Source organism: Pristis pectinata, chromosome 15, assembly GCF_009764475.1.
Source record: "Pristis pectinata isolate sPriPec2 chromosome 15, sPriPec2.1.pri, whole genome shotgun sequence".
Lineage (NCBI taxonomy): Eukaryota > Metazoa > Chordata > Chondrichthyes > Rhinopristiformes > Pristidae > Pristis > Pristis pectinata.
Genome location: NC_067419.1, coordinates 30,658,053 through 30,683,281, shown reverse-complemented (window position 1 = coordinate 30,683,281; position 25,229 = coordinate 30,658,053). Strand labels below are relative to the sequence as shown.

Below are 25,229 nucleotides of genomic sequence, written 5' to 3'. Positions count from 1 at the left end.
ACAGATTCGAGGTCTCGAAGGACAAGGACTCTGAACACGGTCTTAGAGATAAATGATTTATTTACAAAGACAAATGCAGGGAAAAGGTAACGGAGGCAACACACACACACACATGCACCGGTAATAACGAGCGTGGGAAAATTGCAACAAGAGTACACACACACACACACACACACACACACAAAACGAACTGGGTACAGACAAATAAAAGAAAAGCAATACGATACCCACCACCCCTTGACTCAGTGCAGGTACAGCTTTACGCTACCAGGAATACCAACTAGAACGCTCCTAACCTTATTGAAGTGCACATCTTACCAATGATCTCTCCAGCACCGTTCCACGGTTCCTCGGCCTGGGACGAAGCAGGATGAATCCCTCGGAGCAATCAAAGAGAGAGAGAAAGAGATCCGAGCACATGTGGCACTCTTTATAGTGCTGGAGGGCTGGGAGGTCCAACCCAGGTAATTTAAAAAGGCCAATGGCCCAGTGCCAGCAAGGACTAATCGATCACAAAGGCCAATGGTCAGGTGTGCACTGATGGGTGGGGGGGGGGGGGGGCCAAACCTTGATTGGCAGTGGTGTGTCTTCTGACCAGGTAGGGGCAGTGCTGTCACGTGACAGCCATGACCCTCCACAATACAACATGATAAGTATGACGGTTAAAGACAATTCGGTCTGTGTTAGGCTATCCCATAAAACAAACCTAAAGTTCAATGTGAGCATCTCCTCCACGATCAATCACAGCAGTCAGCCTTTTCTCAATGATGCTGTACTACTTTCTTCCACTACTGTTCTTGCATGTCCGTTTAGAAATATAGAAATAGAAAATAGGAGCAGTCGGCCTTTTGAACCTGCTCCATGATTCAGTACAATCATGACTGATCCTTCATCTCAATACATATTCCTTGATACCTTTTGTATCCAGAAATTTATCTATCCCTTTCTTAAAAATATTCAGTGATATGCCCCCCACAGCCTTCTTTGGTAGCACATTCACCAATTCATCAGCTGTGAGTGAAGAAATGTCTCCTCACTCGAGTTCTAAATCTCTTGTCCTTTAATTTGTAACTGTGCCCTCTCATTCTACACCCCCAGCCACACACAGCATCAGACTTTTGGAAGTTTTAGTTAGATCCCATTTCATTCATTTCAGCTCTACTGAATACCATCCTAGTCTACTTATCCCAGGAAATAGTCAGGTGAGCCTTCCCTGCATTCCTTCCATGGCAAGTACCCTAGGTAAGGAGAGCAAAACTGTGCACAGTACTCCAAGCGTGGTTTTACCAAGGCTCTGTATAATTGTAGGAGGCATTTTTCTGAATGACCTAGCTGGATTTTAAATGTACTTATGAATAATTTGAAATGCCTCCTTATCCTATAGCAATAGTTTATTTTCAGATAGCATTTCTGATTTATTTTTTCCATATCCTTTACCATTTTATATACCAGTAAATGGTCACTCTGTTTCACATATCACATGGTTGTTTTGCAATGGTGTACCAAATTTGCTCTTCAAGGTGAATTTACATCTCTTCATGTATGATTTACATAGTATGTTGTGACTGTTCAATTTTTATCATTTCTCATGCCCCTTTAAAAGAGAAAACTGTATTTTAGTTGAGTTAATTGAGCTAACCCAGTGAACCTTCATTGGTTGAATTATCAAAGGCCATTGAAAAGGTTAAGCTCCTCTTTATCTTCTGTGACATACTGTGGTGAGACAATTGAATTTAGAGACAGAACAGATTGACTCACTAGGTGTCTGAATACTCTGCACTTTTGGAGCCCATGGTAGTGCTTAAATATTATGTAAGACCCAAGCTGTTATCAGCAAGTCGGAAAACATCCCAAATGTATTGACAATATGGTAGAAGCAGATAGATTTGGGAAAGGAGCTTCCTGCAGAATACAGGCTGAATGTCTTTGTGGTCCTAACAATAGCAAAGCTGATACTGGCTTCAAAGATTAATCTGCATACTCAAAAGTATTTGTAATAAACAATTCCACATGGTCTAATCGTCTGTGTAAAATCAGGCGATAATGTTTCTTATGAATGAGTCATTCTGAGCTGCATCTTGGAAAAGCCCACCACCCACTGTGGTGCCAGTTTTCCTTATGAAAAATACGGTGGATTACATTTCTGGTTTGAGCTGATTTACGTTTGGGTTTGCTCATCATGATTTCATGCCTGGTGAAGAGCAATGTGAGATTCACTTATGAATGCACAGACAGACAATATCATTGGACACCCGACAACCAAAAGAACCCACTCTCTGTTAGCAGTTACAGCAAATAGAAAGTAGAAGATGTGGCAGGAAAAGTCTTTGCTCTGTAAACTTCATTGATCAAAGGCGTCATCACTGGCAGGACAGTGTATTTACAATGTGCCAAGTTTGCATAGGTGGGGAATAATTTTAGCTCAATGTAGTAGCAATAATATGATAGATGGAGCCTCAAAATGGTGTGTAGTCTGCCACGCCACTTATGCCACCATCTTTAAAGTTATTTTCTTCTGGATGGCCAAAGTGCTCTGTTGTTTCAGACAGTAGGCCCATTTCAACACGTAGATAAGAGTTCTACAATAAGCACAGTCTAATTAGTTTTACTGAGGTTACAGTTGATGTGGTCCCTTTAAAGGGCAGAAGGAGCAGGCATTCTTCTCAACGCCCCACAAAAATAACCTGGATCATTGCTATACCATTTCAATTTCAAACGTTCTATTTAAAGTAAACCTGGACCTTAAAATGGATTTGGCTTCTTGCACCTCCAACACAGTTGGGCAGTTGCACATTCCCCTGCTGAGCCACTGTAAAGGGCCAAATTTATCCACCCACTTGGTGCGAAGGCTCTGTAGGGAAGTACCACAGTCTTGGGTACTGCTGCCACTGGCCATTGAGGGGCTGGGTACTGTGTAACAGCCTCTCAAACACTTACATTCTTTAAAGAGGAGCCATGAGTGATAGTGACGTGTTCTAAAAGCATGTACAGATTTGATGGTACAGTGAATGTAAAGAAAGATGCACACCAATTGTATTTCCAGTGTATATTATTAACAATGAAGTATATTTTTAAAATAAAAAATCTTTTTGTTATAAATCTGGACAATGGAATTTGTAATGAGGGTAAAAGTTGACACTGGGGAAATTTGAAAGATATTTGTAGTGATGTAAATTTTTGTTTTATCTAATGGACAGATGAATAATAGAATACAGAATATAATTAATTGGGCTAGAAATTCTTCAGCATCTGGAAAGGCACAATAAACTTGCAGTGTGCAGGGAGACAGAAAATGATTTTGCAGTGGACTGCCAGTGTCACCTTTCAATGACCCTTTCTAATCCTTCACAAAGGGAAAATTCCCTAGCAGAAGTATTTGTAGCAGAATGCACCGGACACAATTTCTCCAAGGAACTTAAGAGGCAGGATATGATGAGAAGCAGTCAAAACTGGCTTCAAAATGGAAAATGAAAACCTTTTTCGTACTTTGAATGCACTTCCCTGTGCTGTTCAGCATTTGAACAATTCCATGAACCAGATTCACTGAGCACTAAATTCCATTTTTCGCAGGCACATGGCTAAGGGTAAATCGTACCCAGGGTGAATGAGAATGGCACCAATCATTATTAAACAGAATAATAAAGATTCACCTGTTTTAAGAAAAAGCTACTTCTGCCCAATTCTGGCCCATTATATGCAAATAGGGCAAAGGTTGGTCTTATGAGTCTGGCCCTTTTTATTTTATCGTGCAATCTTCCATGAAAACCATAGTAAGGCATTAGAAAGAAAAGAGATTGTCCAACAAAGCTCTACATCCGCTGGAGGAGTGAGGCCTTATCTTGTGAGCAGGCAATTTTCCAGGGTCAAATATTGAATTCAACAATTTCAGATAATCAGCTTCTACCTCAAATTTCCAGCATTTAGTCTTTTTTATCTCCTACTAATAATTTCCAATTCCATTTGTCTTCTCCTTTATACACCTCATAGCTTTTGTTTTATTTTTTATCCTTCAGCACTCTCTTTCACCCTGCCCCATTAATATTTTTCTCATACATTCTCTCCTGCCCTCCAACTCAACCTAGAGTCATAGGATCATACAGCATGGAAACCCTTAGGTCCACTATGTCCATGCTAGCCTTCAAGTACTTATCTATGCAAGTACTATTTCCCGGCCCTCTGTTCCATGGATTTTCAAGTGCTCGTCTAAATATCTCTTAAGTATTGCAAGGATTCCTGGCTCCACAACTGCTCAGGTCGTGCGTTTCAAATTTCAACCCCCTCTGGGTGAAAACATTCCTCCTCAAATCCTCTCTAAGTCTCCTATCTCTTACCTTAAAACTATGTCCATTAGTTACAGATATCTCTGCTAACGGGAAAACTTTCAAACTATCTATCCTGTTGTGCCTCTCATAATCTTGTACACCTCAATCAGGTCTCTCCTCGCTTTCTCTGCTTCAAAGAAAACAAACACAGCCTATCCAACCTTTCCTCAAAGCTGAAATATTCCATCCCAGGCAACATCCAGGTGAATCTTCCTGCAATCCCTCTTCTTATCTTGCCTCCCCTCTATTTTTCAACAACTTAAAACTATTTTTAATTTTGACTTCTCCCGGTTCTGATGAAAGATCATCAACCTGATACGTTAACTCTTTTTCTCTCCCCACGGCTACTGTCTGACATGCTAAATATTTCCAACATGTTCTTTTTTTAATTTATTTACTGCGTGGTAACAGGCCCTTCCAGCCCAACGAGTCCGCGCCGCCCATTTTAAACCCAAATTAACCTACCTGTACGTCTTTGCAATGTGGGAGGAAACTGGAGCACCCGGAGGAAACCCACACAGACACGGGAGAATGTACAAACTCCTTACAGACAGCGACGGGAATCAAACCCTGATCGCTGGCGCTGTAATAGCTTCGTGCTAACTGCTACGCTACCGTGCTGCCCAATTCTCTTCTCGGTTCTCGCTCTTCTCAGTTCTGCTGTAGGAAATCCATTCTGTCGGAGGCTTCTTTTCTACTGGAGTTGACAGGTCTACAAAAATGACTTGAATCAAATTTCTACTCAAGGTATCAATTCTACTGGGCGCATCTGTTCTAAGGTGATGCTTTTTCCATTGGAGGCATTTTTTTCCATCATATGGTTATGTTATTAACATGGCAGCAGCTGTGCACTGTTTTATATTTTATGTGTAGCTAAATTAAATTCACACAAAAAAAGTCATTTCCTAAAATTTCAGAACCTTTGCAACTGCAGATCTATATTGAAATTGATGGTTGAGTGATTTTAATCTGATAACTTTGACCTACAATTGACCTGAGTGCTTAAAATTTAATCACACAACTATAAAGTATGGCTGTAATAAATGGAAATCTATCTTGCACAGATGGTTAATTAACACTAATTCACAAGGAACACACAGCTTTTATGCAGCAACTCAAATTATGTATAGATTATAGTAATGTGGAATGTGGTTCCTTTTTATTATTGACTTCGTAATGACTTTAAGAGAGAAAATTTCCAGAAAATTCAGGTTTGCACTTTTGACAATGCTGTGTTCACCTCAAAGAGCATAGACTTGAGAATGGTAGGATATGATTCCTTTTTGGAGTCTAATGTTTAGTTTTAACCTTAAATTGTGGATTTGCTGCAAATTAAGGTTTTGTTTCTTCACTTAAATTGTGGATGTGATTCCCAGTAGCAATGGAAATTATTACACTCCACACTTGAAACTCTTCATCTTTCAGCATTCTCTATGTTCACTGAAGGATCTTTGATGCTGACAGAGTGACAATGTTATACTCAAGCCACAGCAATTCAGACAGTGGATGCATCCTTTCTCATGTCTCTCACCATTTCATCTGACCTTTTTAAAGATGTATGCTATTCCCAGCTAATGAGACACACTTGGTCTGACCAGGAATGTTGCACTAAAGCAAATGTAAATGTCTTCATATTCAGAACATTGCATATGTTGTTATCTTTAGTGTTTGAATACGTGTAAGATAGATCATTGAACTCAACACAACCTTTTCCTGATTAATAAGAATACTTTAAAGTTTAAATAGAAGAATTCAGTTCATTTAAATAATCACACATGGGAATTCATAGTTCAACTGCAATTTTTATTGAGTTACCAGTTGCCTTCAGGCCATTTTGCTTACTGCTTCCTTATAAAAACCAACCAAGTTTATTGATCCTATGAGCAATTGGATGCGAATAATGAAAAATGTTATAAGGTTGAATAGATGACTCTGATTGTCTTCTTCCCATGATTAAGTTTGTTATTATATTGTGAAGAGAGTTAACCAGCTATTAGTGATGATTCAGTTATTGGCCTTTGTTTTGTTTTCTCCTCTGAAAACAAACATTTTTCCATGGAAGTTAAAAATATTATAACGGTATCAGTTTAAATTTATTCTTTGATTAATATTATTTAGAATAACAGCAATTTATTCAATATTTTGTTCTTTTTGCTCATTTTGCACGTGGCCATTTTGGAATAAAAATGATTTATTTTAAATGATTGTTTGTTTGTATTTCATTTTTCACTTGTTTTCCTGAAATTCCAATATATGTTTCCCCATGGCACCCAGACCTGTGATATATCTGGTGATTGTGGCCATCTCTTGTAATATCTTTGTTCTCCTCTCCCTCCTGTAATGAAAATGTTACATCTACAGTTAATTTTATATAATATTAGCTTTGTTACTTGCACATAAGAAGTTAAAAACTGCTTTGCCTCACTTATGTTTTGATGCAATTGTTATCAGAGTTAATTATCATTTATTGGCTATTGGCCAAATCATTCAATGTAATTACAAATATCTTGTGGCATTAAGTTGAATTATATTTGATTAGTAGCCTCTTATTGAGCTTTACAGACAAGGGATCCTCTGTCCAATGCACCAATGTGTGATTTTTATTTTCCATTTTCAACTCTAGGCATTTTGTTGCTTACCTGAGTGAGACTGATCATTTACCATCTGTTAGTGCCAGGTCTCATGGGTATGACCATTAAATCCTTCTTACTATCAGAATTCTGCCATTTACAGCAAACCTTTTCTTGAACCCATTATATCTTAAGCACTATAGTCAGCCACATTTAGCAATCTAAATCTCTGACAATTAAGTAGTTATTTGTAGAAATCCAGTTTTCTATGTCTTGTAGCCAGTGTACCTGACTTCCTTTCACATTGGCACTTAACAAATTATTTTACTGAGTCACTTTTGATGTGAGAGATTTATTTATTTTTTTAAAGTGAGTTCTCTATGTCAAGAAATGCTAAATAGTCATCAATTGGAAAATGGACATCTTTCATGAGTAGTATATTTCCTTGCAGCTGCAATATATTATCCAAGTCAGGAAGCAATTTTAAAGCAACATTAATTTTTGATGTAAAAACAGAATTGCTGGAAATACTCGGCAGATTAGTCCACATCTGTGGAGAGAGAGAAATAGTATTAATGCTTCAGATCGATGACCTCTCATCAGAAATAGAGTAAGTTAGAAAACAATCTTGTCTTCCATTGCAGGGTGGAGAGAAAAAAGACAACGTCTGAGAGAGAGACTCAATGAGATAAAGGGTGATGTTGCTGGCTAGGTAGAGGCCTGTTGATCGCAGCTGTTTAGTATGGTAGAGATGACTGAGAAGAGAGTAAAGAAACAATGCTAGAACAGGGAGAATCAAAATACTGCAGTCGTTCAAAAAATGAAATAAAATAACTAGTTAATTCTGATACAAACTGGAAAGTTGGTTATCTGAAAGAGTTAGGCTTAATGGAATTCAATGAATCAGTACTGGAAATTCGATTACTGTTTAATTCATTGTCACATTTCTTCCAGGAAAGCCCATCTTCAAGAAGCTTAACTCCTCTCTCCACCTATATCTTTTACCTTGTTCACTCTCAACAGTTTCTGCTTCCCTTCTTGATGAGCTGTCAACCACAGCCACTTTTCATTCCTTAGCAAGTGTCTCCAGCTCCAACTGGATCCACATGAATTCCAATTGAAATTCCACTCTTCACATTCCAACTGGATGCCTCCTTCTGGGCTTACCCTCTCTAAATCTATTCATTGCTAAAGGTTGGCATGACATTGACTGTCCTAATTCTTCCAGTGCCCTTACTCACTATCACCCATCCCTTCTGAACTTGCAGCATTTCATTTACTAAGGACCAACCCCAACACTGTCATTAAACTTGCTGACCTCTAAACAAACTGATCTTTATCTTGCAAAGGCTGAATATCGGTTCTCTGACACACCCTCACACCTCCCTCTATACCATGACCTCACCACTGAACATCATTGTGTCTCAGGCAGTCAGTAACTTCATTTCATCCAGAAATCCCTCCACTACCACCAGCCACCTAATCCCCCAACCCATGTATGACCGGCTTCTACCTTCTATCTCTTCTCCAAGATGGTGCAAGTACACCCATTGTCTCCATTCCTATCTGACAGAACTTATTTCTTCCTACTTTGAGTCTATTCTTGTCCACTCTCTTCCCACATGTATTGGTGACACCTCTGATACCTTCTGCTACTTTGACAGTTTCCAGTTTTCTGTCTCAGTCAACCCATTTTCACCACTCTACATCTCCATCCATATGACCTGATAGACCTTCCTTGAACAGGTTCCTTCCACCTCCACCACCATCCTTCACCTGGCTAAGCCTGTTCTCATATTGAACTTCTTTAACTCCATTCACTTACTTCATTTCAAAGGTGTGCCTATTTGGACCCACATGGCTCCAAGCTATGCCTGTCTTCTCGAGATATGTGGAACAGTTCTTGTTTCAATCCTCCCACGTCACATTTTCCAGTCCACTGATGATGGTATTGGTGCTGTTTCTGTTTTTTATACAAAACTCAAAAGTTGCACCATCTTTACTGCCAAATTCCAGCCTGCTTTCATTTTCACATGGTCCATCAGTGACTCTTTGCTTCCTTTCCTTGACTTTTCTATCTCCAACTCAGGGGATAGGTTAGTGACCAACGTCCATACAACCCCACAGACCACCACAGCTACCTTTACTATATCTCTTCCTACTTTGATTCCTGGAAGGTCCATTCTTCAGCTCCATTGTTCTGATGAGAGCACCTTCCACTCCATTGCTTTTGAGGTGCCTTCCTTTCTCCTTGACAATGGTTTCCCTTTCACCACAGTTGACAAGATTTTCAACCACATCTGTTCCACTTTCACACTTCTACTCTACCCCATCTCCTCCAATTCAGAGCAAGGATAGTGTTCCCTTCGTCCTTACCTTCCACACCATCGGCTTCCACAAAGGAACATGCTTGATAACTTCAACCACCTTCAACGCCATGCTACCACCAGACACATCTTCCTCTCCCTCCCATTTCAGCACTCCAAAAGAGACTGTTTCCTGTGTAGCTTCCTATTTTTTAACTTATGAGACCTAGAGAGAATTTTTTTCCCATTTGGATGCAATAACTTCAGGGAAACAAAGAATACTAAACCTGTCTCATTTAGGACTTTTGATCAATTTTGATCTGCAGGATATAGTCTCAGTTCTTTAAGTAAGTCAGAGAGTTTATTAAATATTACAGAGATGCAGAGATATACTATGTAAATACTTAACAAAGACAACAGGTACACAGTGAGACTTTGCTCCAAGGGTTTTAATTTTCCAAGTTCCCAGGGGCATAGTTTTCTGTTCTTGTTCTGTTTTGTCGACTATATTGACATATCCTCCAGATGTGCCAATGGTGTCTGGTAGTTCCTCATTTTTTGCAATCTACAAGTCCGATCATCTGCCCAGGTAAACCCAAATGGATATACAGTATCCTTGCCAAGAACCAGCATTGAGCAAGACATGTACCTTCCAATCTGACTAAATCATATATTGAACTTTTTAAGGAAAGTTTTCCCATTATGCCTAGCAGTTACAGTTGATATCATAACAAGGAAAGCAATAACACAAAGTTACCAATACCAGATTAGTAGCAAACAATATATATTTGAATCTAACAAACCTTACATGTTCATTCATCTGATGGAAAGTCATCAAGCTGTTAAGTTAACTGGTTTTCTCTCCACTTGGATGCTGCCTGACCAGCTTTGTATTTCCAGCATTCTCTTTTATTTCAGATTTCCAGCAAGTGCAGTTTCAGCATTTCTTTTTCTTCTCTACTTTGTTCATATTTATCTCCTATTTATACCTTCTCTAGACAGATCAGCTGAGAATAACAATCCTTCATCACCCTTTCTCAGACAACACCACCATCCTTTATATCACCACCACCATCCAGTTCCTTTTGGTCTGCACCCTATCCCTCCTCTCCTCCCCCATCTCTGCAACATACAACTTTTGATGTCTAACTTTTCCTTATTCTAATGAAAGTCATTGACCTGAAATGTTAACTCCGTTTCTCACCACAGATGTTACCTGATCCACTGCATGTTTCTAGCATTGCTGTTTTTATATCAGATTTCCAGCCTTAGAGTTTTTGGCTTTTCAATCAATCTTTGATGTGCATTATGAACTGATATTCTTATGCTGGAATAGAAACTAATGTAAACCAACTTTGTACCAAGCAGTTGTAATCTATCTAACCAATTAAAGCTACTTTTATGCTGAATTTTGGCCACTGCCTCCTAAACCATAGTTGACAGTCTGTTAAACTAAACCGGTCATATTTTTTGGACTGGCAACTCAGATGACTCATCTTTCAGTGAGTCATACTGACTATCACTGTCTAATTACATGCCTCAAATCCTCAATGGCATGATCTAATTACCTCTCCGCCACTACTCCCCTACTATCCCATCACCCCACCCGACCATGATTTTAGGATGACTTCATGTATATGGTCTCAAACCACACATATTTTGTGGGTAGTTGAAGGCACTATGAAGCACTTGTAATGTTCACTAATTAAACTGCATAGGTGCATCCACTTTGCTCTTAGTTCACAGGAAGATAATATAAAAGACCTATCAATACTAGTATGATTCACACTGGCCATTTGATAGTACACTATCCAATTAAATGTATCAGTTCTCCAAACAACACACTCACACATCTGTTTGTTATCCAGTTTAAATATAAAGAGGAAGAAAGGTCACTATTGTTCTTTACTCTGCGGGGGTTAAGTAGGACAGTACTGGAAAACAGACGCACTGGTTGTGAAGCATGATTAACCCTTGCCTTCTCATTTTATCAAACGTATAACAACACAGAGAAAGGGCATTTGGCTTATTGGGTCTGTTCCAGCTCCCAGGGGAGAAATCTCATTAGTCCCCTTATCTCCTTGTACTCTTGCAATTTATTCTCTCTCACACAGGTCCATCAACTGCCCTTTGATTCTTTTTGACATTAACCTACACTGAGGGGTAAGTTACAGTATCCAATTCACCTCCCTGCCCATCTTTTGGACATCGAAGAAAACCAGATCACCTGGGGGTAACCAATGCAGTCACAGAGAGAACATGTAAACTCTGCATAGAAAGCACCCAGGGTCACGATCAAACTCGCGATCCTGGAGTTGTGAGGCAGCAGCACTAACTGCTGCATTGCCATGCACCCCGTTGCAGGCACATATAATGATGTGTCCTCCATTCCACATTTAACCAGTGCCAACCGTATTGTTTATTGTATTAACATACAATCACAGGATCCAAATCCATGACTGGCCAGCATCAGTTCAAGGCAGCCACCACAGTTCAAATCCAGCCAGCACTATCTAAAAAGGGTGGTGCTTTTTGCCTGCAGCTGCTGATGGAAGTCATTTCACAACCTGCCGGGAGGTCAAGAGTGAGAGAAGTGCCCCAATTTCTTGATGTGGTTTGATAGCGCCTTGGATACAGAAGAGGAGTGAGGTCCTCTTCCCACAACGATCCACAAATCCCTCCAAGTAGATAGTTAAGCTGCAGTGAGATGAGTTAGTAAAAACACAATCAAAGTGAGGAGTCAAGTTGCAACTACACAGAAGTATTGCTGCAAAATTGTTTACTGACCTTAAACTGTATCACCCACAGAACTAGCACCATGCACTGCACCAAGCACAACACACCATCACTGCGCATTCACCACTCAGCACTCTCTCCTGATCAGTACTAGCACCTAACACTCACGTACAACAAAACAACCTCACACTGTTGCATCAAGACTTGTGAAAATATCTCACAACTTTCCCACATTTCCAGTTGTTCAACCATTGTAGGTGCATTGCCCAAGCACATTGCAAGAGACCTCCAACATATATCCCTTTCTCTTACTGAGAAAGTGTGATGCAGCCACCATCAGCAGCAGAGTGCTGGTCATCAGTCCAGGAACTGCCACCATCATAGCCAGCAATGATACAAAGACAATTGGAGTTGATGGTATGTCCATACCTAACTCTCTTTCTTGCATCTGAGTTGCCTCTCATACCACAGTATCTTCTCAGTTACAAGCAATGGATGCTAGAAGCAGGTACCACTTCATTGTCCTCATTTTCTTTCTTATCTCAACAATAACCATATGTATTTCCCTTTCAGATAATTCCCCCGGGTAGCTGACTAGCCGAAAGATGAAGAAGAAAACACCTCATTACTTGATCTGGTAGTCACAGCCTCCAAATCAGACACTAACAGTCCGCTAACAAAAACAGAAATGCGGGAAGAACTCAACCAGTCAGGCAGGATCTGTGGAAAGACAAACGGTTAACATTTCAGGTCAATGACCCTTCGTCAGAACTGAATGTTGATGCTGCTTGACTGGCTGAGTTCTTACAAAACTTCTGTTTTTGTTTCAGATTCCAGCATCTGCAGTTTTATTTATTTTGCCCCAGACTAAGTCTGCATGTGATGAGTTGCCAGGGATGTGCGAAAGGGTGATCCTTGTGCCAGCTTCCTGGAGCATGGACTCACAAAAATGTTCTGCTGCAGTGCACTCTGTTGAGAGCTTTGACGAGGCAGTTTTTAATCCTGTGAATGCTTTTGTCTTATTGGGAGAGAAATTGACTATCAGCAACCGATGGAAAGTAACAGTAGTGGAATGAGGGATTTGTCTCTTTATTGTAAATTTCTCATGAGATGCAGCTTTGCTGGTAAGGCAAAAACTGCCTTTTGAACAGCAGCACTCTTTGTGATAGGTCTGTGGTGCAGCTCGGTAAGGCATCCCAGGATTTTGACCCAGTGACCACAGAGGAAAGGTGATATATTTCCAGATCAGATGTGACTTGGAGAAGATTTTGCAGGTGGTGGTGTGGAGGGCACAACAGGCTAGAACAAATTGTGATACACTTTATGCCATGTGATTGAAACATAGGATCTCATCCATTGCAATTTGGTGGCTAAGTTGACAGTGGAATTATGCCAACAATATGTGCCTGTAGTGCATATAACAAGTATCAGGCAATCCAGCATCCACTGCACTAAAACAGTGGATGACATGGAGGTTGATTTCCCACCCATTTATTTTACCAACAGAAATCAAAGGCCTCAAAGGAAAAATTGGCATGCAATAATTTAGTAAAATATCATGTTAAAGGCTGTAGGTAGATTCAAAGTAATATAAGAAAAATACTATTAATTTTAAGCACTGAATTTAAGCAATGTAATGTAGGTCATTACAGAATAGTGCACTTAAAATCTTTTGGCTGGTGTTATCCTTCTTAGAAGACCATTTCGCTGTATGTTTGGTATGATTGTCTCACCATGAGAACTGTGTTGACATAATCATTGGTTCTTGGAAAATGTTGCCACATGTTTCATTTTCATGCTCAAGAACTTCAAAACAAGTTAAAGTCAGAAAAAAAGATGTTGCTAATAGCTAGGCTACTCTGTCACTGATAAAGCTGTGAATGTTATTGTGATGACACAAAGATTTCGACTACATAATTAATCCATCTGGAGTTTAGCTGGCTTGTTGGATAGGGGAAGGTCTGGCCCATTGTCTGTTAATAACTACTTACATAATATTTACTTACAAATATTAGAGGGAAAGAAAGATGGATGGCATCTAGAATGCCAAGAACGATCTTTCTAACTTAGACTTGCAACAACAGCCTCTGGAAAGCTTTGCATATAAGCAAGGGGGCAGCTCGGCCAACTCTAATATTTCATTATTCAGTTTGTCTTTGATTAAATATTATTTTCAACAAGCAAGTTTATTAACTCAATATTACTTCAATTGGTTAAAGTAGTTGGAAATATATGTGCTTTTTATTGAGTCCTTAGATCCCAATGATTCCAATTCATATTGCATTATGGTTCATAATTCTCAAAAGAAAATCCACATATTTCTGTGCCATTAGGAATTCTTTTTCAGCCTCAATGAAGACTAATATATAATTTGGATAAGTGCAAATTTGCCACTGGGTGAATTGTGTGCTGCATTGGCTCCTAATTCATACATACTTATGGGGATTTCATTTGTTTAGTCTTTGACCTTTCTGTAGATGACAAAGTATTCGGTAAATATCATTGCAGAATACTGTTATAATTATAAACATTGTAGACTTGAAATTCAGGATGTTTTGTACCTTGAAACAGAGAAAATTCAACAAACGTGAAAAGATAATTATAGCTTGAACAATAGATGGTGATATTTATTGCAAAAGATTAATTCTGACAAGTTACTCATTCCTTTATATTAACGGAGGATTAACTCATATATGTTATATATTGTGTCCATATAATATCAAAGTGGCCAAATTTCCAAGTTGTTTAGTTGTTTCTGGTGCTTCAAAGGTTGTGAATAAAACAATACATACTTAATATGCAATTACTGTAAGCAATTAATGTGGAATCTTAATATACAATCTGAATGTGGGAAATAAACTGAGAAATTGAGCTATATAAATTCAACAAAACCACTGAACTGGGACTAAATTCACAGCATTATGGGAGTAGCTTCAACAGAGGGACTGCAGAGATTTGAGAAAGTGACTCATCTTCCCAGCGGCACAGCTGAGTTGCTGCCTCATGATTTCAGGACACAGATTCAATGACCTGACCATGACCTCCCATGCCCTCAGTGTGGAGTTTGCAGTCGTCCCTGTGACTGTGTGGATTTCCTCTCGGTGCTCCATTTTCCTGCCACATACTAAAGATGTGCAGATTGGCTCCCAATGCAGAGTTGAGTGGTAGAATCTGTTGGGAGAGATGACAGGAATGTGGGGAGAATAAAATGGGTTAAGGTAGGATTGTGTAAAAATGGGTGCTTGAGGGTCGCGTGAACTCAGTGGGCTGAAGAGCTTACTTCTGGGCTGCATTTCTCTATGATTCTATGACATTATGACCTTCTCAAAAGCATTTAGTGATGGGCAATAAATGCTGACAGTTCCAGCAGAGGACACATGCCACTAAGGGTGAATAACAACAATACATGGTTGCCAACTGGACACGGAGAAAAAATCATTCTTGTGGATTAAAAGCTTCCACTGAAGGTAAATAATAGAAGCATCCAGCATTTAATTTGAAAAAATTGTATTTGATAAATTGTTGAGAATGACTAAAAGAAAATAGATATGCTGGAAGGAGAATAAGCAATGTGTATATCTGTTCATGTACATTCAGGAAGTCTACAACAGGAAACTATATAGCAGAGCATTACAGAAGAATAGAGAGTGTGGAATTTGGGAATTGGTAACAAACTGGTTTCAGCACCAGTTAAGGGAAATGAAACAAATTCACATTAAAGTGTCTCAGAGTACCTGGAAGTGGCTAATGTCAACCCTCAGATTTTTGTTCTCACACAATTTCTGTTTGTTGACAAATTTTAAATAGGTAATTCTGCCAAATCTGCCAGGAGATATTGTATAAAGAGCAAAAAAGTGGCAGGTGAGATTCAATTTCAATGAACATCAAATTGTACACTTGTTAAAAAGATAACAGTTATATTTTGACCTCAATGGTCTTTTCATTGGCTGACTGTTATAGCTGTTCTGGATGTATTTCTGTGTGAGATAATGAAGCTCAAGAAACACTACAGTTGATGAAAGTCAAAAATACTGCAGATGATAGAAATATGAAATGATCACAGAAAATGCTGGAAACACTCAGCAGGTTAGACTTGAATCTTTCATGTCAAAGACCCTTCATCAGTTCTAGGAAAGAGAGAAAGAAAGTTAGTTTTAAGTTGTAGAGAGGGTGGGGGAGGACAAGTGAATAACTCTGATGAGGTGAGGCCAGGGTTTCCATGGTGTATCAGAATTCGCTAGATATGCCGTAGGTTATTCATCTGTAAAATTAACTCAATTTTTCTCTCTCCATCGACACTGTATAATTTGCTAAGCGTCTCCTCCATCTCTAAACTGAATTTGCAGTTTATACATGTTCCTTTGTTTTATTTCTCTCTCTCTAACATCCATCTTTAACCTATCAAACAAATGGTTTCATCAATAGCTTATTGCTATGACAACCCTGGCCTCAACCTACTAGGGATATTCCCTGTATCTGATCCATTCCTTCCCCCTCCACCTTGCAAGTTAAAGCTAAACTGATTTCTGACTTTTCCAGTACTGACAAGGGACCTTCAACCTGAAATGTTAACTCTGTTTCACTTTCTATGTGACACTGACTGACCTGCTGTGTGTTTCTGTTTTTTATTGCCACAGCAGAGTTTCTCTTGACACATCAAGGCAGCCAAAGAACCTAGTAAAGCCCCAGTAGTTCTCTCAATGAGTAAGTAAGTCATCTCCCTTTCTGTTGAAATCTCAGGTTCTATCAATGTATCATGTTCACTACCTATTGCACTCTGCATTTCAGGAAACCAGAAATTCTGTAAAACTGAATCTGTCATCTTTTGGCAAATTCAGCTGCTCCAGAACCTGGAAAGAAATTTCCCATTTTGTCTTATTCCCCTTGCTGAAATTCTCTGACTACAAAATAGTTGGAAAAACTCCTGTACAATCTGAAAGAACATAATGACAACATTGATTTCACAATCATGTGCTGTATGTTTCTCAAAGTTTTCTGCAAACAGTTGTCTTTAAGCTCATTTGTGCAGCTTACAGCGAGTGATACACTTGTGATACAACCTAGCTCAAAGTCACAAGGATTATCTTTCTGCCCATGACACAAGCACTGTAATCATGTCTTGATGTGCAGCTACTTGTTCAATGTTAAAGCAGTTAGCAGCAACTAATTAAAATGTACAATTATTGGCCAGGTGCTCACATGATTATACAGAAAAGCTTTATAAATTCAGGAAGCCAGCGAAAGATTATTGTGAGTGAAGACATGAGGAAACTATTTCATGGATCCAAAAGTTAAATAGAGAATATTTGATGCCAGTTCTGACACATACAGGAAAGCCTGGCTATTTGAAATTGTTGAATTGAATTAAATTGTAAATAGAGGACAGAGAATCAAAAAGGATCATTCTATATGAACAGTTTTACTACAGTGTTGGAATCTTTAATGACATTTTTTGCATGTGAGTTTTTAATCACCCTGGATGACATCTTCCTTTTTCTCAAACCTTTCACATTTTGGTACACTGAGATCTCAAAATGATACAGTGAACTGAATTGAGATCAACAAAGTCATTTTCCTTTGGTTACTTAACAGCCAGATAAAGCTATCTAATCAGCCTAGTCTGAATCTGAACATGAATGAAAAGCCTGTGTTCACTTCACCACCATTCAGAACTGATAAACCATAGAATTTAAGTGTCCTCATCGTGGGTAGCCAGTAAAGTATTAAACATTCATTTGTTGATTTCCCCCGATACAATTATCTATTTGTTTACCAGTTGGAATCAGTGAATTATTTGAAATAATTTAAATTGTTATATTTTTATTGTATTCCTCTACACTTACCTATTTATGTAAAGGATCATTATCAAATAAGCATAATAAGATGACTAAAATAGGTTTTGATGAGTCATCATTCCTGCCATAGAAGAATGAAGGTATTTTTCCAGCGACTGGTTTTAAGTTTCACATCTATAACAGTTGTTTCTAATCCTATGAGGTAACCTGTAGGATTTGTGCTACCATGGAGATGTTGTGATACAAAACACGAATATGCTTTTGGCTATAAGCAACTGTGAATCAGAGGACTTTGCACATTTCCACTATTTTATATGACAATCATTGTGAACATCGTTAGAAGTTTGGACTCATTCCATTCAACAAACTTGGAGGAAGCATCTGAAATAAACTTTTGTGATAATGAAACAAAACTTTTAACATTACAGTGTCCTTAGGAAACTGTGAAGAACAGGATGCTGTATTTCAAATGGAATTGCCTCCACCCCCGCCCCCCCCCCCCCACCCAACAGATTTTGGGAGGGGCTCTGTGGAGCAGAGTGAAAATCAAACCCCTTCTTCGGATAGTTAGCAGTCAGCAGACTTTCAGACCATAAGGGGCAGAAATTCTGGCAGCAAAAGTGCCCTCTGGCTTCACAGAAACAAAGGGTTCTACTAATACTCCAAGTTGAATCAGTGGGCACTACCTGGTATCAAACAAATTACCTGTCTCACAGATTTTTGGGGCCAACTTATTTACTTTCCTCTTGTGTAAAATAAAATTTATCTTATATAATTTATCTCAGAGATAGTGTGTCATGGGGGTGGATTTCCGAGGATTAGGAATGGGGTGCTGGACGGAGCAGCTGTCAGACCCAGTGCCACTGACAGTTATGTAAAAAGTGAATCATTTTTCCTGTAAACCTTTTGTCAGAATTGATGAAAACCGGTCTGATGAAACATCATAATCAGAAATATTATCTCTATTTCTTTCTCCACAGAGACTGCCTGACCTGCTGTGTATTTTCAGCATTGTTAGCTCTTATTTCAAATTTTCACCATCTCGGGTTTTTGTTTGCTTTTGGATTACTGAGTAAGAAAGGGAGTTACTGACAGGGAAAGAAATTTCCCATCTTTCCCAGTCTTGGCCTGTCTGTGACTCCAAGTTCACCAACGTGATTGATTCTTAACCTCCTCCACAGTTCAGGGGCAATTAGGAATGGACAATAAATGCCAGCAGAGGCAATGATGTCCACACCTCCTGAATGAACAAAAAGAAAGCAATGGTTAATTGCAGGACTAATTATAGGATGAATTATGAATATAATTACTCATTACAATTCAACTTAAAAATCAACATGACTGTGTTTCCTGTTGTAAGAAGTAGATGATGAATAGATTTTCTCACTAAGAGTATTTTTCAGCTATGGCCTGTTCAATTACTATTAACTACACAACTAACTACAACATGTACTGTACCACCATTCCTTGTCCTACTGCCCCCACTCCCCCATCAATCTCTTCTAACCTTGGTATCCTCTTCATCTTTTTTTTCGTCGCTGAGGTACCTTTGGCACCAGAGGCTTCAACTATAAATGAGGACACTGTAACTATGCAGTGCAGAGGCTTCAACTATGTTGGCTTACCAGCTCAGAACAACTCTTGCTAAACCTCTCGTCTTTAAAACTGACATCTTGGCAATTCTAATAATTCTTTCTTTTTCCTATGTAATTTACATTCTAGGCTTTGTGAAGTTCTGTGGGCCATTTTATTACTTAAAGATGATTATATGAATGCAAGTTATTGTTTTGTGTCAAGTCATGAGCAAAGTAAAAGGTCAATCAAAGCCCTCTTCCTAAAGTTCTCCTTGGAGCACGTCATTGTACAGGGAAAGACTGCAGACTACAAACCACACCAGGTGTCTGGTACCAAGCCAAGGGAATGATCAGCTATCTGGTTTACAAGTTAGTGATATATTGGGTATAAATTTCACCCTTCCAAACTACCACTGAAGAACATCTGCTCCTTGGCTTTCACTGAAAGCTTATTTTACATTGATGCAGTTTAGAAACAGCAAGTGTGGAGCTTTCATTATTGGACTTGTAGCTGAAAGAACTTGGATGACACTGCACTCACTATGTGACTGCTGCTTAACTGAGGGGGAAGTATGCATCCTCTCTCTTCTTGGATGCTGATCATTCTGTTCAAATGAATAGTCAGTGGCGTCCTTGCTTGTACTTCTGATGGAAATCTGAAATCTAAGTTTTTCCTTTCTAATGGAAGTCCTTCAGATCGCAAGCTTTTTTTTTTGATTTCCAACATTTTAATGCCAAATGATTTATTTTAGTTTTCTTGAACATGCATCCTCATTATTAGACACTGCCATTTTAATCTGATAAAATTCTACTAGATTTTGAATCTTAATTTTCAAGTTATCTTTTGTATAACCTTTTGTGATCCATTGTGCTGGATACTTTGCATAAAAGCACATAATGTTTGTCTCTCAAGGAATATGTTCTATTTAATATGTAGTTAATAAATATTCATTGAGAAGTACTTGTCTCCAATTCACTGTTTTGTTATATGTGTGACAATATCCCATGGTACAGGGTTTAAGTACATTTTTTTGGAAACTACCATTCAAAGAGTAGTTGATTCCTTTTGAAAACAATGAAAGCTTTCATTTAATGTACTTCACTATTCTGGACATCCTTAATAGACAGCACTAAGCAACGTTTCTCTAGGGAATGGAAATCTATTCCTTCATCAGCGCAGAATGTAATCACTGTATTAACATAATGACTAATATTTTACATATAGACCTGTATCAACATGAATATGAATTTCAGTCATAATTTGCCAACAAATAAACTGTAGGGAAAATTAAATTGCTTTTCACTTTGATCCATGGGGTATAACTTTCTATCCATTCATTAAATTTCCTGCAGTAGCAGTGTACCATGATTTTGATGTATTCTTGTTCACCAGTGGAGAAACTATATCAATCTACTTTTTGGCAGCAAATGCCCCAATTCCAAATTATTCAAGCAATTACTAGAAATTTTCATGGAAATCCATCACTGTGGTCAGATTTTAGGGGGGAGGTGAATGCAAAACTTTTGGTAACTTTGGGGTTTTCATGCAAGTATTGTTTCATATGGAAATCTTGAAGCTTGTTATCATTATTAACATTACATTTCAAACTGACCTTCTGGGAATGAACTTTTGATAAAAATATCTTGTATACAATCCATTGCAGTAATATTTTCCAAGCAGCTAATTATCTGCACTATCTCAAAATCCACCTATTTTCACCTCTGTAACTTCAACCAACTCCACTCTTGCCTTAGCATGTCTGCTGTAGAAACTTCATTCATACCTTTGTTAACTGTGGACTTCACTTGCCAAAGCACCCTTGACTGGCCTTCCCTTCTCTACTCACCAGAAACATAAGGTAATCTTTGCTGCTCATGTTCGAACTTACATCAAGTCATGGTCAGCCATCACCTCTGGATTCATTGACATATGTAGCTTCTCAGTTAAGCAACACCATGGTTATAAATCTCTCATCCTTGCTTATGAATTCCTTTGTAGCATTGCCCCTTCCTGTCTCTGCTATGTCCTCCAGCTGCACACCTCTGTAATAAAGTATTCAGCATCTTAATCTTAATTTTCAAGTTATCTTTTGTATAACCTTTTGCGATCCATGTGCTGGATACTTGTATATTAGCACATAAGTGTTTGTCTTTCAAGGCATATGTTAATATGTAGTTAAGAGTTTATCCTTGCCTATGGTAGATTATTATCTCATTCAGGGTAAAATTCGAAACATCAGTAAAAATACGACAGATTTGTTTATTACCATATTCCTGTGGGGTCATGTGGTAAATATATGGAAATCGGTAGTTTTTCCGCTCTGAAAGACTTCATGGTGCTGCATCATTAGTTCCCCTCTTTTCCCATCAGAACCCTGATGAATCCTCCATCCTTTTAAAGGAATTAGTCACTCCCATTGAGCTTGACTCTTTCTAACTCTGAAGCACTTTGAAAAACGTCACTCCGCCACTCACTCCAACCCATTAACAAAACACCCCCACTGATGTTTCTGGAGTGCAAATTAAAAGCACAGTGATGGAGAACAAATAGCAAATGGATTCAGCAATTTTATAATATTCTCTCTCTTTTACATACATAAACAACATTTTTTCAACATAAGCTGGTTCCCAATCTCAACTGGCTATCTAGGTTTTCTCAGCAGAGTGGAAGTACAAGATTTGCTTCTCCAACATTCAGCTATTTCACAGATATATGAATTTGTAACAGGGCAAAGTTATCAGATGATCTGTATGCATTGCACTACAATTAACTTAAAAAAAATGGAAGGAGAAGCAAATTAACACGAAAGAACACTGGAACAACTTTTACATTTAGCTGCTCAGTCAGTGAAATGCGAACTTTAAAATAAGCACCTCTAAGTCATTAGAGCTTGGTAGGCAAAAATTAGGCAACTGTGTTTGATGCAGAAGAAGGGAATCTACAGCAAGGTTCCAACATTATAAAAATGTAAAACAAAAATGAATATTTCATTGTAATGTGATTAAAATTAACATAAGGTGTTCAAAGGTGTCTTTGATTATCGTAATTAATATTTTTACTTCAGGGCCTCGCTGAATCTTCAAAGCATGACATTGGAATTGTTACTTTTGCCCCAAACCACAGTGAATTTCACACATTTATTAAAACTGAATTACCTTTTCTGTGATAAATTTTAGCAAATCATTTTCACTGATGACAGGGACAACAAATGACAGGCAAATTGAAGCATAGGCTTATAGAAATTTATGGCACGGGTGGAAACCGTTCAGCCCATAAGGTCCATGCCAGCCAAAAATAAACATGCCCAGCTCTTGGTCTATAGCCCTGCAGAGTTTTACTCTTCAAGTGCTCATTCAGGTACTTCTTGAATGTGGTGATGATCTCTGCCTCCACTATGTTTCCTGACTGTGAGATCCAAACTTCCACAGCTCTGTGATGAAATATTTTTTCTCAACTCACCTTTAATCCCTCTATTAAAATTAAATCAATGCCTGCTAGCTACTGTCCTCTCTGCTGTGGAAATACATCCTTTCTGCTTACCCTGTCTAGGGCTCTTGTAATTTAATACTCCTCGAACAAATCAACCCATAGTATCCTTTGTTCCAAAGAAAACAACACTAGTCTAAAGAGTGTATATTCATGACGATGATCCCTCAGCCCCGGCAATGCCCATAAATCTCTTCTGCACCATTTCTATTGCTAAAGATATGAAGACTTTGATTTTTTTCTCTCTTAGTGAAATGCAGATAATAATGTAAAACCAATTTGCTAACATCAGCCAAGTCAGTAGTAGAACTCCAACGTCCTTCTTCGTTAGAGTACTGTGGGATCTTTAATGCCAATCCAGAATGACAAGTGGTTGGTAATTGTAAGACAATGCACTCTCCTGGTACAGTGCTGAAGTGTCTGCTGATGTAGCATACTCAAGTATCTGGAGAATGGTTTCAATCTGTGGCCTTACTCTTGAGGCAAGACTACTAACACTAAGCCAAGGGTACAAGTATGAAATGCAAGAAGGGAAGAGGAATCTGAAACAATTAATGTTAGCTTTGCAGTGCTTTGGTAAAGTATGCAGACACATTGGGGCTAATTTTCATTTGTAGTACACAACCAGCTTCTTTTAACAGTGTGACCATTTTTCAGATCCATAATCACATACTTGATCCTCAAGGCTAATTCCCCGTCCCAAATTCCCCGGACCTAATTCCAGGTCAATTTACACTTTGGGCCTGTTGGATCTCGAAATATTTGAGAGTGTGGGATTTCCAAGGTTTAGGAGTTTCCAACTCCTAAGTCCACTGACTCAATCCCCAACAATGGTCTTACTTATAATGGGTATTCTAAGGAAAAGTCACAGATCACTGAACATTGGAAATAGCTCTGAAATACTTGGATAATTTGACTCTAGTTATTAATGTAGGCTAATTATTTGGACATGGTCAGAAGCAATACTCTGGTGGCCGTCCTCATGATAAACTAACCAATTGATTTTGCCAAGATTTTATAGAGAAAAGAATCAGGAGTTAAAATTAGACTTCATTAGTCATCCCCTAATAATGAGGCCACTATTACTTTACAATGGAAAGATAAGCAAATCAGGCTTAGTGTAAATGAGTCTGCCAATTCAATTTAAGCTTGTTTATGAGACTAGTTCTACCATGTTCTAATGATTCTGAGAAATGAATACCAGATTAATATATGAAGTTCCACAAAAGAAAAAAACATATCTTTATGCCTGAAAATAAATGTACATAAGAATATAAATATGGGAAATGTATATGTGTTTGGAGGCCATGTTGCCCCACGTGTGGCTGTATGATTACTTTTTTTAAAACTATTTAGTAAATATTAAGCAAACCTGAATTATTTTAACTTAGTCCACCTATTGCTAACCTCTACCAGGCAGCCTTCTGACATAGTAACTTATAATAACATTATAAAAACAAGAACTTTATTGAATTTATGCAGAAATAGATTACTGCTTTAAATAGATCTGGAGTAACACATTTTACTGTCATGGCTTCAAGGAACACAAGAAGTATATGGATGTCTGGAATACAGAGAAGCCCTAGACTCATTTGTCTGAACTTCCAAATGAAGAAGCCAAAAGCCCTGAAGGAAAAAAAAACCTATCTACCCTGCATTAAAAATTGACATTCAGCATCCTTCCCAGCTTAAACCTGGATGTATATTTCATGACTAAATGTACATGCTTGAATAATAGTGTGCAAGGAAACATCAGTTTATCATTGTAGCCTTTGTGATAATTTCCCAATAAAATTGCGGTACATAAAATATAATGTATATCATCATTTATCAAGCTATTGAACATTGCGTTATCTTCTATTTGTCAATAAACGTCTGTTAGATTAAAATGTTGATGCACTGTTTTTGGCAAGCAAAATACATCATTGAAAATTGAAGAATCTCCTCCTGTGTACTGTTTTTGATCCCTGCCCAGAGTTCAGCATTGTTTCATTGAAGTATTTTGGTTTGCAAATCAACACTAACATTTCATGGAATACTTTGAAGCATGTCATATTTGTGGTTGATCCACACAATTCAATTGTTCATTTTAATATATGATGATAATGTGTTGGTAAGGAGTTAATAAAATTGTTAGATATGAGGAAAGGATATAATGTACATTCTTAATTATTATTTTATGAAACAAAAGATTTATCGAACATACATAAATTGCAAATGAATTGCTTTATAATAGCACATTTAGTCTAATGTTAATAAATATTGTTCCTGAATGAAATACAGAAGTCAAGGCAAAAGATCAAGATAAGTTCATTTTTTCTGTTGGTTGACATTTCAAAAAACCCACAGAGTTAAATGTTAAGTCAGTCACCCTTTCATAGGCAGCATAGATTGGGAATAGGGTAGCTGTGCTCTAATCAACATGATTATTGAGACAAG

General features: G+C 38.2%; 1 protein-coding gene across 1 annotated transcript in view; it reads left to right on the top strand.

The window, feature by feature from the left end:
- LOC127578505 (dual specificity tyrosine-phosphorylation-regulated kinase 2-like) overlaps positions 1-24,441 on the top strand; it is a 140,638-nt gene extending 116,197 nt beyond the window's left edge. Inside the window, exon 3 of the mRNA XM_052030635.1 lies at positions 24,332-24,441. Within this exon, the coding sequence (XP_051886595.1) occupies positions 24,332-24,376 (45 nt within the window). The 3' untranslated portion in view covers positions 24,377-24,441. The remainder of the gene's footprint in view (positions 1-24,331) is intronic.
- The last annotated feature ends 788 nt before the right edge of the window (positions 24,442-25,229 follow it).